This window comes from Oculina patagonica, chromosome 6, assembly GCF_052425735.1.
Source record: "Oculina patagonica isolate OP01 chromosome 6, crgOcupat, whole genome shotgun sequence".
NCBI classification, from domain to species: Eukaryota; Metazoa; Cnidaria; class Anthozoa; order Scleractinia; family Oculinidae; genus Oculina; species Oculina patagonica.
The window spans coordinates 17,522,395-17,537,283 of NC_135763.1; the positions used below are offsets into that span (position 1 = coordinate 17,522,395).

General features: G+C 38.4%; 1 protein-coding gene across 1 annotated transcript; it reads left to right on the forward strand.

Moving 5' to 3' along the window:
- Positions 1 to 3,205: 3,205 nt before the first annotated feature.
- Positions 3,206 to 12,836, forward strand: LOC144655877 (uncharacterized). The gene is made up of 5 exons (XM_078516050.1): positions 3,206 to 3,247; positions 4,555 to 4,718; positions 5,297 to 5,419; positions 7,644 to 7,805; positions 9,735 to 12,836. The coding sequence occupies exons 2-5, from the start codon at positions 4,563 to 4,565 to the stop codon at positions 9,813 to 9,815; spliced, it is 522 nt and encodes a 173-aa protein (XP_078372176.1). The 5' UTR covers positions 3,206 to 3,247; positions 4,555 to 4,562; the 3' UTR covers positions 9,816 to 12,836.
- The last annotated feature ends 2,053 nt before the right edge of the window (positions 12,837 to 14,889 follow it).

Here is a 14,889-nt window from a genome sequence, read left to right on the forward strand (position 1 = left end):
CATGTTGAAAGTGAAAGGGACTTCCCCTCTTATGATTTTTGGCGACGTTGCACATTTTTTTTACTATTGTTTTCACCTGACCGTTGCCTCGAACACGAAGGTAATTACTAAGCACTTTCATTTTTGTTTTCAATGACAAAAAGGAAAACGTTTTTAAACCAATTGAATACATTTAGAGAAAAAATAGTGTACTTTATGGCCTCGAAATACGGTAGGTCTGTTTTATCTAACCAAGAGGCCTTTTAAGGCATGCTTATCATATTAAATTAAAATTAATGATAAGCATGTCCTTTGTACCGCAAGATTCACTTAAAACAATAAAACAGAAACAAACAAAGTGATCATATGACAGAAGGGAAAAACCCCTTCGTTTTAAGTTGTGCGCCCGTTTTGTGTCGGAGAACTAAACTTGGCAAAGGAAAGAATATTTCCATTTCAGCTTCAGAGGCCTGAAAATTTGCCGTTTGTAGGTGATCCATGAAGGTACTATGATCACGATCAGTAGATATATATATACATGTATAATAACACTTCCGATAACTTCAGTAGAACCTCATATCAGACCGAAACTAAGCGAGCAGTAAGGAACACGCAATTTTGTCGTCCATATTTGAGCTTAAATCAATGTTATAGGGAGGTACAAGTATAATTGTTTCTACATTTTGACAAAGCAATCGAATGCACTCTCAAGTCAACAGAGAGTGGCGACACCCAGGTTAAAATGTTCTGTATGTGTGTTTAAAATTGCCCCAAATTATTCTCTATATTAGTTGAGAAAAGACAGGATCGCGCGGGTTACAGCGTGGCAACGCGTGATAACACGCGTGACCCCACGTTCTAATTCTCGCCGCGAAAGCGATCCATTTAGACGAGGAATATTTTCCCGTAACGACGCAACAAAACTATCTTATTAATAGAATCACAAAAACCTGAAGCAATAAAAGACAGTAAAGACGGATCCGGCTACAAAATCGCCTCACCAGGCAATTTGAAAGATTCAAAATGCACTGAGCGTGGATGAAAAATATATTTTAAACTAGTGGTAACCACAGGTTAAAAAGTGCGGGCCTTGACGCACATAGACAAGGTACCGGTAGGCAGTGCCGATAAATTAATGACTGAAATGATAAAATGGACAAAAGACAATTATTCTGAGTAACGCGTCACGCAAGGATTTTTGCGGTGCAGTGTGAATTGAGATGTGATTTTTCTCAGTCGGTAAACTCGCTATGTTGTAAGTGTTATAACGAATTTCTCGACAATAACCGTTGTTAGAATCATTCGCTTTCCCGTAATTTATCTGTGTCGATAAATAAATGATAAAATGGACAAAAGACAATTATTCCGAGTAACGGGGATGCATGTTAATAGTTTTGCTTATTGCCGCCAACCGATCAAAGTTATCTTTTGACAGGACGTAACAAGTCGATCAAAGTCGATCATCGGAAACGTAGTCGATAAGTCGATAGTGCTCGATATTTGTCGATAATCGTCAATCGACAAGTTTAATTTGTCGATAAAAGTCGATAATCACAAGATTTTCAACTGATTATCGACTTTTATCGACAAATTAAACTTGTTGATTGACAATTATCGACAAATATCGAGCACTATCGAAACCAGTAATAGCTCGAACAAATTTTATATGGAAGTGTATTATTCCGTCCGTATAGCAATAAAGTTTAATAAAGAAAAGGGTAGTTTCTTTTTGTTTTTTCAGGTTTATTCGTGCTTCCAATTACAGTGTTAAAACGGTAAAATAAAGTCTTGGCATAACCAATCCTGCTTCATTAGTATGTGCGCGGCAACTGTAGTCTTGCCACAGTTTTTTGTATTTCCGATACTTGTCGATCGCAGTCGATCAAAATTGATTTAAATCGATCAAAGTCGATAATCACAAGAAATTGTGTGATCGACTTTTATCGATTTCCGATATCTGTCGATCGATTAGTATCGAATTCGATCGACACCGATCGAATTTTATCGACTATCGAAATTATCGACTTGTTACGTCCTGCTTTTGATTGTCGATTTGGGAATTGTAATCGAGCACGCGGTGTGAACTGATCGGGATGTGAATTTTTCTCAGTCGGTTAACTCGCTATGTTGTCAGTGTTATAACGAATTTCTCGACAATAAGCAACACATAACGCCTTCCATGTGACAGAAGGTTTAGATCTTATGTGACAAGCTGTTGTGAGATTAACTTATTTTTCGCATTCGTTCTTGGAGAACAGATTTTTCTCTTCCGGTGTTACGACAAACTGTCGTGATTGACACATTTTCGCATTCCGATCGTGCTTAGTGGAAGAACAAAAATTTTCAACTTCCGCTTCTCTTTTCGGTTTATAAACGTGGCGCGCACGCGTAAAACGCAACCCGCTGGTCACTGTCAAGATTAGGGTTGCGGGCCTCTCTTGGGCCCGCAACAACGACAAAAATTAAATACTGCGTGCAACAAGGCACAGTTTTATGCATCGTTATTGTTTGCACAAGCATGCAGTATGCAGTATGCAGTATGCATTTTAGGACTATAAAAATGCATGTCCAAATAGCTTAAGTTTATGAGCATTGGTCGATGCATTAGTCAACATCGCAACTGCATCATCTTTTAACCATCGGACGTACAAGGGACTGTAGTGGGACACTTTGTCGCGTAACCGGTCGAAACCGGTCGTCAGAAAGAGCACGTGTAGTCGTGTAGTATTCATGTTGTTGATCCTCGTACGTTGAATAAAGGCTTTTGTGTTTACTGCGAGCAACGACGTCCACAGGCCGGCGGGGCTGTGGGGAATGCCCTTCCTTGAGGTTTTTCGTAATTTCTAAAGGAGGATTTACTTTATGATGCTTTTTTTTTTCTTTACTTTATAATGATTTTTGACGTTGTCTTGGCAACGTCATAATTATAAGCAGGTCTCGTCATTTTTTCTATAGTTTTTTTTGCAGTTTTTTTTTTAACAAAAGTTGTACGATTTGTTTAATTTTTCATTGCGTAGACATTCTGGCCTGATTTTGCATCAATTTCCATTATATTTTCTGACTTTCTATATATAATAATGGTGAAATCGGTTCTTATGACATCATATGATGCCATAGGACGCCACAGCCAATAATAATTACGTCACATTGTAGAGTAAGCCATATAAGGGTTTTTTAATCAGTGCAAAATAGTTAAGCTGTGCGTTAATAAAACGAAAACCCGTAGTAGAGGTTTTATCCACCCCCAACCCTCTTGTACGATGGCGGGGTACGGATTTGCTTGTTTGTCCGTCGGTTGATTAATAACTTCTTGATGAATTTATATGAAAAGAGAGCATTAATACGAACCCATGTCGGTGACGCAAAAGCAAATGGAACAAAAGCAATTTGATTCCGTTACAACAAAGATGGCCAACAGATTCACCATGTTCACAAAATGTTTAGCAACATCTGAGGGAGGGAGTGGAGGGTGGAAGGAGTTAATCTGCTTTCGGCTACGATACTCGTATTTTGCACTCTGCAAATAGACGTAAAAAAGAAACACGTAAATAAGGAATGAAAAAATTGCAGTGTCTCACTAGAGTATTACAACCAATCAGATTTTTGAAGAAAAAATTATCAAAGTTCCGTGCCTCTGAGCTGGCTAGATTGATCCTGGTTGCTTGTTTGTTCGTTTTTACTCGTGAATGCATAATGAACGAGTATAGTGGGGAAGTTTAGCCATCCGTCCATCCTTCCATCGTTGTTAACATTATGCAAATTGGGTATGCTCACGGGCGCTTTCTAAATTTCGTTTCCCTCGGCTGTGAATGAAAATACAGCTTTACAAAGGTATCAGTTCAAAGAATTAAGTGTGGAAAATACTTCACCGCTGTAAATGAGAAACAATCGTTTCCCAAACGATGAAATATTGCCTTTTCCTTCCATAATAATCGCGAACATTCGGAAACGATGACCAGTGACTTTATGTATGTGTTATTAAAAGACTGGGAAGGTTAGAGCACGGCACGATTTATTAAAGGATAATCAGTAAAAGAGTAACGAAACTCTATACAAGACAGATATGTATATAATATCCGTGGAAAAAAAATAAGACGAAAAAAAGAATTTGAGCCACAGGGTATGAGAGTCGATCCCGGGTAATACGCTTTAGAACGCAGAACTATACCACTGAGCCATCGGTTTACTAAGCAATTAAAAAGGAGGAAAAAAGTAATTCTTATACCTAAGCGACCTGTTATATGTTCACCCTCTTTAAATAAAGTTGATTATTGTTATTAATCCCTATAATGAAAATTTTCCATCGATGCTATACTGTTCAAAGGAACGATTCAAATATATATAAAACGCATTCACGAGTAGGTCATAGACCTCTTTGATTATTGTGGGTACGAAATTGAGAGGTCAAAATCAAATCAAAGTGCTCATCCCCCTCCCCCAACACACAAAGATCTAGGAGACAGATTACGTACGTCTGTGGAATAAAATCAATAACTTATATACACCTGAGATAATTGCACTTATAACCAAAAACTCTTTATTTGTGTTAAGAGTTTTTTGTTTTTGTTTTTGCAGAACTAAGAATGTCACACAGATTTCCATTAGGAGACCCAGTAGAACACAATGATGCTAACGAATATTTATTCCACTTGCTGGGCCGACGCAACTTAGGGAATGGGTTGTATGAGTTCCTTTCCTGTGTGCAACCAATGAATGATGATGCAAAAACAAGATTACAGGTTAATAATAGGAGTGAAGGTGTCAGAACACTGTGTTTGATTCATTTGATTCATTCAGAATGCTTTTATGTGGCCATTTTTCCCTCATACAATTTTAATTTATGCTTAATTGGTTGGGTTTGCATGCATTTTCACAATTGGTGCAAAGTAACAGCAAGAAATAGTTTTAATATGGGGGGAAAAGTAAAAATAGTTTCAGAAAAGTAGGAATTTAAAAAAAATTACGTGGGAAAAAGGATATTTTGGAGAAGAAGAAAAAAGTCTGGGCCTGATTGCTGTCTTGCCTGCTTGTGCTTGGACTTGCATTATAAAATGCATCTTCATCTACATCTTGAAGCAAAAGTGCCTATTCAAGCTGAGGAAAAAAAACTCGACCCTTTATGCCCTTTGCGTGGCATTATTGAATTTTGTGTTTATGTTGCTCATGTTAAGCGACTGTTAGGACAGCCAATAATTAGAGGGGTATTCCATATAGTGGGTATACTGGAGATAAGGGTGCCCGATGGAGAAAGGTCCCTGTTTCCTTACACAATGTCATAGGTTGATTAGTAATACCCATTTGATCATTGCTTTCCCAGGAAGTGATGAGGAAAACCGGTTCATGTAAGATTCATTCTCAGAGGTTTTGTTGGAAATACCCATATTCAGAAAAGGTGAAGGTGACATTGTGGACAGGGAACTTCAAATCTGAAACTGAAGAGGTAACAACATTAAATAAAGTATTTCTTATGTATAACATATAAGAAATCATCATGTTCTGCTCTGGACCTAAAAGAAAACATTTTTGGACGTTCTATACACTATCAAAGTTCTGCTGTCATAACGTGTTTTCTTGAAGTTACAGAGTGAAAAGGCGATACAAAAACACCTGGCCTGTATATGGCATATGATAGTGTACGAAAAAAATAACAAATTATGCAAAACTTTCGTAAATAGTATGCGTTGATTATGCGGAAAACACACTAGATTATGCACAAATTTAAACAACAAAAAACTTTGATATCGATAATTGGGCCTTCCCTGTTTTCCCGTTCCCTTTAGCACAGGTAATGTAGGAAAGTTGTTTTATAGTGCGGCAAACTTAAAAGGAGCAAGCAAGATGCAAATATGTTGGAATTTTTACGACCGTACACAATCTTTTGTTTTAAATACTATGAATGAATTTCGTCACAGAAACGTTTCTATTGGTTAATTGCTTTGACAGAATTAAACGGCTATTGTGTTTTGTGCACGGTCAAGACCAAAACATGCATGCCTTAACTAAACAATGAACTCAGTCAAGCTACTGCGCACACTCGGTTGCCCAGCACCGCGCAACAAAGGACCCCCCCCCCCCCCCCCCAACCCCTTGGCCTTTCCAAAGTATTTGTATGTATATGCTTGGTTATCGAATTAATTATGCGATGCATAGAAAGAATAACCAAACTGTTATTTCCTTATGAGACATTTTTTGTTTCATAAACAGTAACTTATGGATTAATCAATGATCGCCACACCATTGTAGTTGGATTTATTTTTGCTGCTATAGGCAACAAAAACTGTAAGCATTTTTTATTGTTTGCTGCTTGCCATGGTTCATTGCTTGCTTTATTTCGCTCTATGTGTGGAAAATTCAAGATGCTTTATATCAATGACAATGACAGACTTAACCAACTATAGTAAAGAAATACCTAATAACAAGCAATGAAATTACAATGCAAATTTATACGATTATTAATTATGTATTAACTCTTACTTGATTACACTCTGGATTTAAAATGGCCTTTGTTTTTTGAAACATAAGATAGATTATATTAAGCAATGATTCTTGAGGTAGCGTTATTATCTAATTTAAGAAGGAACGTAATTATTCATGATCAGCTAAATTGACAAAACGAGGATCAGTTTGTGACACGATTAAATGAAGTTCCTTTCTAACATCATCATACCCTTTGCAATACAGTTGTTCGTCCTCTAGGTAGTTTTCCTTGCATACCAAACACTTTCGTTCTTCAACTGCTATGGATGCTCCTGTTTTTTCATATTTTCCCGTTTGTATGCGTAGAGAATGTACTCCAAACCCTGGAACAGCCAGAAACTCTTATCACGATCATATTTGCCTTGCTGCGACCACAAATAATTTACTAAAGTGAAGTTAAATACATGTATACTTTAAAATGAGAAAAAACATCCTGATATCTCAATCATCGTACTTATACCTAATCGTACCTTTTTGGTACGCTTCGGCTGCATATCAGGCGAGTTTGGTCGAGCCATGGTTCGTATTTTGGCGAGACGCAGTCGAGCCAAAATACCCATGGCGAGACCAAACGAGCCTGATATGCAGCCGAAGCGTACCAAAAGGTACGATTAGGTATTTACCGTACCCAAATTCAGCCAAAAATCCGACTATATTTATCGCTTTGTTGAAGCCATGCTTGCAAGGTACGTACTGCAAATTGTGTTGACTTGATCTTCAACACTTTTACCAAGTTCCTCTTCTGCCTTTTTTCCACTCGTTTGTTTAGAGTTTCATTCTCTAAATTTTCAAAATCAAAATTAAGCGAAAAATTGGGAAATTCCGACTCCATCTCCATCTCCTCCATACTCGTCAGCAAACAACTCACAATTGGCGAGCGCGCTCAAGTTTAGTTTTGGCGAAAAAGTTTTTCTCTTTTTACGACCGCTAAACACCGCTAAATTTAAATTACGAAGTTCTGTTTTATTGGTAAAACCTCTTTTCATTTCATCGTACAGTAACACTACTTTACTTCAAAGTGACCGTGATATGGGGGCATATCAGGTCAGTGACTTGATATCGTAGGATATCAGGACAGTAGATCGCGCTTCTGATTGGCTACTTGCGAATTTGGGTACGGTAATCTTACATAAATGACACCTCTATGCATTGACAATAACAAAGTTTCGGTATTTGTATTGATCAAGATTAACAGAAGTAAGATAGACGAGCCAACCTTACCAGATGTGTATCCCTGTAAAGCCAACTGTAAAACGACACAAATGACAGTGGATCGAATTGTTTTGGTCGACGAAGAGAACAGGCCTTTCCTAGTCACTGGGCCAGTGCATATGGATTTTACTGTGCCGGTAAGTTTGTCTGTGTTTTTACACCGCCCCTTGGTGTGGTCGCCAACACTGACCAAAAAGAGGGGGGGGGGGGGGGGAATGGGGGCTGGCAACATAGAGGCACACGGTAGAGTGAAATGAATTAAAATTTTCGTTATTTGGATTATAGTATATATTTTACACCCCCAGTGCCTCTAAGTCTGAAAGGATGCGTTATTCATAAACTGTACAATAAATGATCCGGTGATAGGTGGTACCCTTTCACTGCACCGAGTGATCCATAAAATCACAAATGGTGCTCACCAAAAGGCGTGGAAATAAATCAAATTGATCATTTGCGGATGAACGGAAAATGGTGGAGTTCCCTTTGAGAGACGTCAAGGTTAGAAGAGGGGTTGACATTAGAAATGACCACCATCTTTTGACATTTTGTCAATATACTACTATAAATCTAGTAATCTATCACGTTGCCAATGTAAAGTTGTTACTACTGCTGTCTTATTACAGTGGTAAAAAAAAAATTGTGTGGGACAAAATCTTGATTACTCTGAACTTGATCCATTCCGATTTCAGGAAGATAATGCAATGTGCAATCATCTTTGCAGAATTTCAAGATTTTCAAAGTGATTTTGAACCAGGCATCGTTCAACTCAAGTAGTTTTTACTTATATCACTTTCTACTCTGGAATGTAGTACTATAAATGCCTCAAAATAACCATAAAACGATCAATCATCATGTATGGTATTTTTTTTTTTTACAATCGAACGCTTTTCCCCTATTATGAATATTAGTTTACATACCAGAGTACCACATACCGATGTAACGTTCTCATGGATGTCAAATTTTATGTTCTGACGTCCAGTTGGGCGCACCGAAACACCCACTACTGGAAACTGAGCCTAACGTCCAGTAGAATCAAATAGATCTGTTCCCTGAAAAGTCGCAACAAATACATTGCTGTTAGCGAGGGTGTTTCAGTGAGGCGGAAGGTTAGTTCCCTTGTCAAAGTTTCTGGCCCTTTATTTCTACCAAAAATTACTGGCGAAGTAACACTGCACGTTGTCTATTCGAAAACCGTGATAGGCTATTTTTGCCTCACTTTCAATTTCCTAATTTCATCTTTGTATCAGATTTGACTCTAACGCAAAACCTTTGGCAGTAAAGACATCCCGTTTTTATTACTATTTTGATGTTTTATTAAAAGATTACAGATGTAACCTATTCCAGGTCTATACAAATTAAACTAAAAAGCAAATGGTAATGGCCTGCACCATTAGGAAAGGTTTGGTTACCAATGATTGCATCGACTGTTTACAAAAGGAAAATCAACCGAGCCGCCATCTTGGTGCATTAGCACAACTGTTTGGCGTCTAGTTTAAGCAAAAAATACCCAAGATCGCTTTTCAAGCCGAAATTTGCTCATTTCAGATTGATGTTGGTCCATAAATAAGATTTATGTAGAAAAAAGCATATAAACAAGGAAATTGTCAACAATAATAAAGTATTTTCCGTTTGTCTCACGACGTAGTGTCACTTGTGATGTAGATCGCGACCTTTCGACTGCACACTGCTAGTCTTCATCAGGCGATAAGGTCGACTGGTCAGGTGTAACCTTATAAAGCACGCTGCTGCGCTGTGATTCTCGTGATACTCTACCACGGTGATTAACAACAACATTTTTTACGATAAGGAAATTGTCCTTTTCAATTAATCAAGTCCTTTCTTGCAATGATAGGCCCTATGACCAACTGTTTACCTAGCTAAAGACTGACTATGCCGCTTAATATTGCACAAAAGAAATTTCATTTAAAACGTCATCTTTGCGAAGGGCACTAAGCTAGCTTGGGGGGGGGGGGGGGGGGCACTAAGCCGGGAGAGAGAGAGAGAGTTAGCTACAAACAGTAATTTATAGGCTAAGACTAATCATCTATACCTTTTCATTTGCTAAGGTGCTGTCTGGAGAAACAAGAGAAGGCGTGGAACATGATGAATGTTATTTTACAACTAGAGATGTCACTGCAACATGGTAATGCAATTTTTGCAGTTTTACCATTTGAAATTTTTAAAATTTTACAGGACCCCTATGATAACAGTACTATCAAGTACTCATGGGTTTATCCTGTTATATTATTATCAAAGATTTCTATGAGCGATTCTAATTTCCGCGGGGCAATAATCAGCCGATAGCTCCTCCACAGAAACACTCTATTGTTTAAATAGTCAAGGACACGGAGCTGAGTGGACTATCGCTCATAGAAAAGAAAGGCGAATAATCTCGTCCTCCTTGCTTGTACGTGTTGCTATTGTTTTAGTTTAACTCCCCCACCCCCATCCCCCTACAAACTGTACAGGACTAGTTGAGCATTATCGTGTTGCAGTAACACCTTGTGTATCACTGATGTACTGATATGGTTTGAATACCTTCGGTAATTAACCATGGAACTAAAGTGTGTCATTTTTTTGACCCGATTTTGGTTGGTTGCCCGCGCATAAGTGGTTGGATTAACAGGGAAAGAACAAGTCCGTAAAGGAGTGTAGTTCCGGTGATACCGTAAATGAACCGATAAACGCCCGGGCGTCTATTATTTTTCGGGGGCCTTAGGGGGGGGGGGGGGGGTGGGGCGTTAAATAGATATGGGGCGTTTATTAGAGAGAGGCGTTTATTTCACTTTAACTGTAAAAACGTCAACACAACAAATAAGACGCGTTGTTTGCTCCTGGAGTAAGATAGAACATGGAGTTTGTCAGTAGGAGACTTATCTAATCTGCGTTAATGCAAAGCCTAGAGATGTCGTTCATAGTTCGATTTTGATTCCTTTATCGTCATTGAGGTCAACCATCTATGGAGCGTTACCTTTTTTGATGCGATTCTTGAAGGGGGCGTTTATTAGACACGGATAGTTTATAAGAGGGTAGCGTATAATACAAACTTTACACCTCAGAGGGAGGCATTAGGTACGAGGTGTTTATTTTAGAGTGGGCGTTTATTAGATCATCTACGGTATTTGAGCTTTAAAATTGTGTAAAATGTGCAAATTAGGGGACTGATGACGCCGTGCACTCAACCCAATTCTATTCTCAGTATATAAATAGAGCTATCTTTGTCAATTTGCTGCAGAAACCATTGAAAATTTGGTAAACTAATAGGTTTATACACGTATGGTTATAGTTACAACTTGTTTCCATGGCAACTCACTGTTTTTCAGTCTCCTCCCACCAATTTTCAATATTTTAGTAATTTCCAGCTAGGAAAAATAAAACCAGACAAAGACGTCTATCTAACACATTTATATGCTTGTCAGATCATGCAGATGAGGCATGATTGGCAAAATATCAAAATCGACACTAAAATTGGCCAGTCAAGCCTTTAACATCGGGAAGGTCTGATACCCAGTAGGTTGCCATTGTAACAAAAAAGTTCAGCTTACACTAGTGGAGTGTTACTGCAAAGAATCAAACATTTCTGATACAAATTGGTTAGGTAAGTGTATGCCGCTATCACTTTGCTAATTTGCATATTTCTAAAACCTAAATATCTGTGGAAAGAAATTAGGTATTTTAAAATAGCAAACAGCACTCTTCTTCTCATACAGACTACTTATTAATATTGCAAAACGGCTTAGATAGGACAGATAAGAATTTCATCACAGTAGCACTTTAAGTCGAGAAAACATGGCTCTAGTTTTGAAATTGTTATTTGTTCTGTTATAAAACACGGGAGGAAGAAGCAGGAACACGAGAGAGGTGTAGAAAAACACAAGCAATTAATTTTAAAGGAGTTTTTCTGCTTCTTGAGTACTTCCGTCACTTACTGCCTTAGTACTTTATAATATTATTGTGGAGTCTTTTTGAAAATCCTACAGACTAACATGATGGTGCTTTTTCTGTTGGCTTTTCTCTAAAACTCAGACCTCTTGATCCGGAGTCCAACGCGCTGATACAATTTTTAAGTTGGGTTTCTTGTTAGGTACCGGTTCACGTTCAAGTTATGTAGTTAAGTTACGTTACGTTATGTTCTTGTTTGGTTCACGTTCAAGATATCTACTTAGGTTACGTTGAGGTACTTCCGTAAAATTCTGATAATAAGCCGGCCTGCATTGGCCTGTTTTTGTACATATAGTAATAGTAAGTAAAAAGGTAGTATGCTTTATTGGTTCCCATATCAGTGATGACAACAGAGGACTCGTTTAAACGTGAATGTGCATTGAAAACGATACTAAAATACCTTTTTAAAGTTAATAGACAAATTGTTAAAAAATTAAATGTATGTATATATTAACGGAAGGAATTCGGCGAACTTAAACTCAAACACGTTTTTTTTTTTTTCAGTAGATGACTTAAAAGAGCGTCGTCACGGACAACACATCTTGAAAAAAGTGGCAATTTTTTTTCAAGTTTGTCGATTGTCATCCGTTTTTATTAATCTCCGTCAGTCGAAACCATCCTTGTTTATTTTTGCGTTTTTATTACTCTGTTGTTGTTTTTCTTTGTTATACAACTATTATTTTGAGGTTTCCTTCAATTTGAAAGTACAGTATGCAGAAAAATGACTTAAAATGTCGTGACATTGCTTCCGGCTTAATAATCAGAATTTTACGGGAATTGTTAAACCTTTCAAAACATTTAGAAATGCTTACCACCGTTTACACTGATACGCGACTTCAGAAATCAAAACACCCGGGGAAACAGAAGATTTCCGATGTATAAAGCTAATCTTCCGTAAAGATCTGTAAACCATTTAGTTTCTCTCGGTTTACAAACGCTAAAGCCTTGAAATTGAAGGTAAGTCTCGAAAAAATCTTAAAATGTATTTGCTGCGTAATTAAGTTGAATTTCAAGTTTCTGTAGTCTTCTGTCGGCATAACATTTATTCGTCACCGGTTAAACTTCATGATTGCTCTTGCGAAACGTCAAACGGAAATCTTGGAAAGCTTTCCGCGGGTGTTTTGATTTCTGTAGCCTCGTTTCAATGCAAACGGTGGTAAGCGTTAGAAATGTTTTGCACGGTCTGCTGCATGGTCATCTTTTCCAATAAAAATGATGCTATGTTGTGTTGTAGCTTGTCGTTACTTAAGCATAGGATAAAGGAAACACCTATTGACCGTATGTTGCCCCTACTAGCAATTACCTCACGACATCATCATAAGGAGCGCAAGAAAAACCAATTTGTTTGTTTTCCTTGTGCATGCGTTTCTTTTGTGATGAGTCCTACAAGGACAATATAAGAAAATAATGAGTAGTTTCATTCGTCCTGCTTGTATTTGCGTGTCCATAAGAAATCAGACTTGCGTGTTACTAAAGAAAGACACGAGAACAGGTTATACCTTATAACGGGGGTTTGACTTTAAGTATTTATCGCTGCCGTGGTTATGGCTTCCGGTGTTTATGTGAGCTTGCACTTCCCCGGTACCCATCTGTACTTCTGGATGGAGTGAGGCACTTTGAGAATAGAGTATTCATTTACAGTTCAATGAGCCTAGCCTGTTCGAGGCTCTCGGCTGTTGGAGGGAACAGGCTACAATGACTACGGATCATGAGCGCGTAGAATCGGACCACGGCCTCGAGTTTTCTATTTGACATTATAGTTCACCACTAAATTTTCTCCGATTCTGATTGGTTTAAATTGAACACGTGACGCGATAGTGCCCGTCCGCCGGAAGGCACCATTTTAACAATAGAGTGTATCTGTCGAGGAACTATTAGCCTGAGAAGCGAAGCTTCGAGGGTTAATATGCTAGTTTTAGGATTCATGAGCGCGTAGAATCGGACCACGGCCTCGAGTTTTCAATTTGACTACCCGGTACCGGGCTTCTATAATTTTCAGCTATGTTCTATAAAAAAAAATAATGCCCGCTAGAATGCCATCGCGCGTATACAGCGGCTATATTCTAATTTAACAATAGAGTATTTCTGTCGAGGAACTATCGGCTGATAGTTGCCCCGCGGAAATTTGATGTTCTTAAAACAAATATTAGCCCGAGAAGCGAAGCTTCGAGAGCTAATATAATATGCTAGTTTTAAGAACATCAAATTTCCAAGGGGCAACTATCAGACCGATAGTTCCGAGACAGAAACACTCTATTGTCTTTATTGTTCACCACTAAATTTTCTTCCGCGAGCACATACAAAAACGAGCATCGTGAATTATTTTTGCTTTTCGGGATAAAAAACTCAATTGAAAGCCGAAATTTAACAAACGAAACAAAACCAGACAAGAAACCCAATAAATGCAGTGAATTTGGTTGGGTTTTTTTTTGTCTGCAGGCACGCTTGTTTACAAAAAAAAAAGTCACGGGCGGGCACTATCGATCCGGGCATTTTTCTTCGGCGGGCACTATGGGCTGTTAGCATAACCACACTGAACTACTATTAGTAATCGAGCAATCTGATTGGCTACACAGGTGCCTACTATCGATCCGTAGAAGGCTCTCGGAGCGCGCGCGTAGTCTTCGCTGAATTTTATCAATCAAAACCTTCAATAAATCAATTCTAGCGATATTCTGAGTTTAATAGATCGGTCAGTGGGTTATGCTAACACAATTAGACGGCTCGCTCTCGGTTTCTACCGGCTTTTGATTGTTGACTCGGGGCTTCGCCCCTCGCCAACTATCAGCCGGTAGAAACCTCGAGCTTGCCGTCTAATTGTTAAATAGTGCCCTCCGGCGGACGAACACTATCGCGTCACGTGATCAATTTAAGCCAATTAGAATCGGAGACAATTTAGTGGTGAACTATAAGGGTTGATAGTGCCCTCCGCGGATGAACACTATCGCATCGCGTGATCAATTTAAACCAATCAGAATCGGAGAAAATTTAGTGGTGAACTATAAGAACGAATAGTCAAACATCACGAGCGATTTCCTTTTTAAAGAGTAACTCACGTGATCGTGTTCTGTTTAAACAATAGTGTTACTGTCGAGGAACTGTCGGCTGATAGTTGCCCCGCAGAAATGTGATGTTAATAATATGCTAGTTTTAAGAACATCAAATTTTCAAGGGGCAACTATCATACCAATAGTCCCTAGACAGACATACTCGATCGTCTTCATTGTTCACTACTAAATTTTCTTCTGAGTGACCATTCAAAACGAGCATCTTGAATTA

Bases quoted from the DNA above. Each gene is read 5' to 3' on its own strand.
- LOC144655877 (XM_078516050.1), top strand. From the start codon at position 4,563: ATGTCACACAGATTTCCATTAGGAGACCCAGTAGAACACAATGATGCT. The intron at 4,719-5,296 runs GTTAATAATAGG...TTGCTTTCCCAG, and splicing joins ATGCAAAAACAAGATTACAG to GAAGTGATGAGGAAAACCGG. The intron at 5,420-7,643 runs GTAACAACATTA...GTATTGATCAAG, and splicing joins TCAAATCTGAAACTGAAGAG to ATTAACAGAAGTAAGATAGA.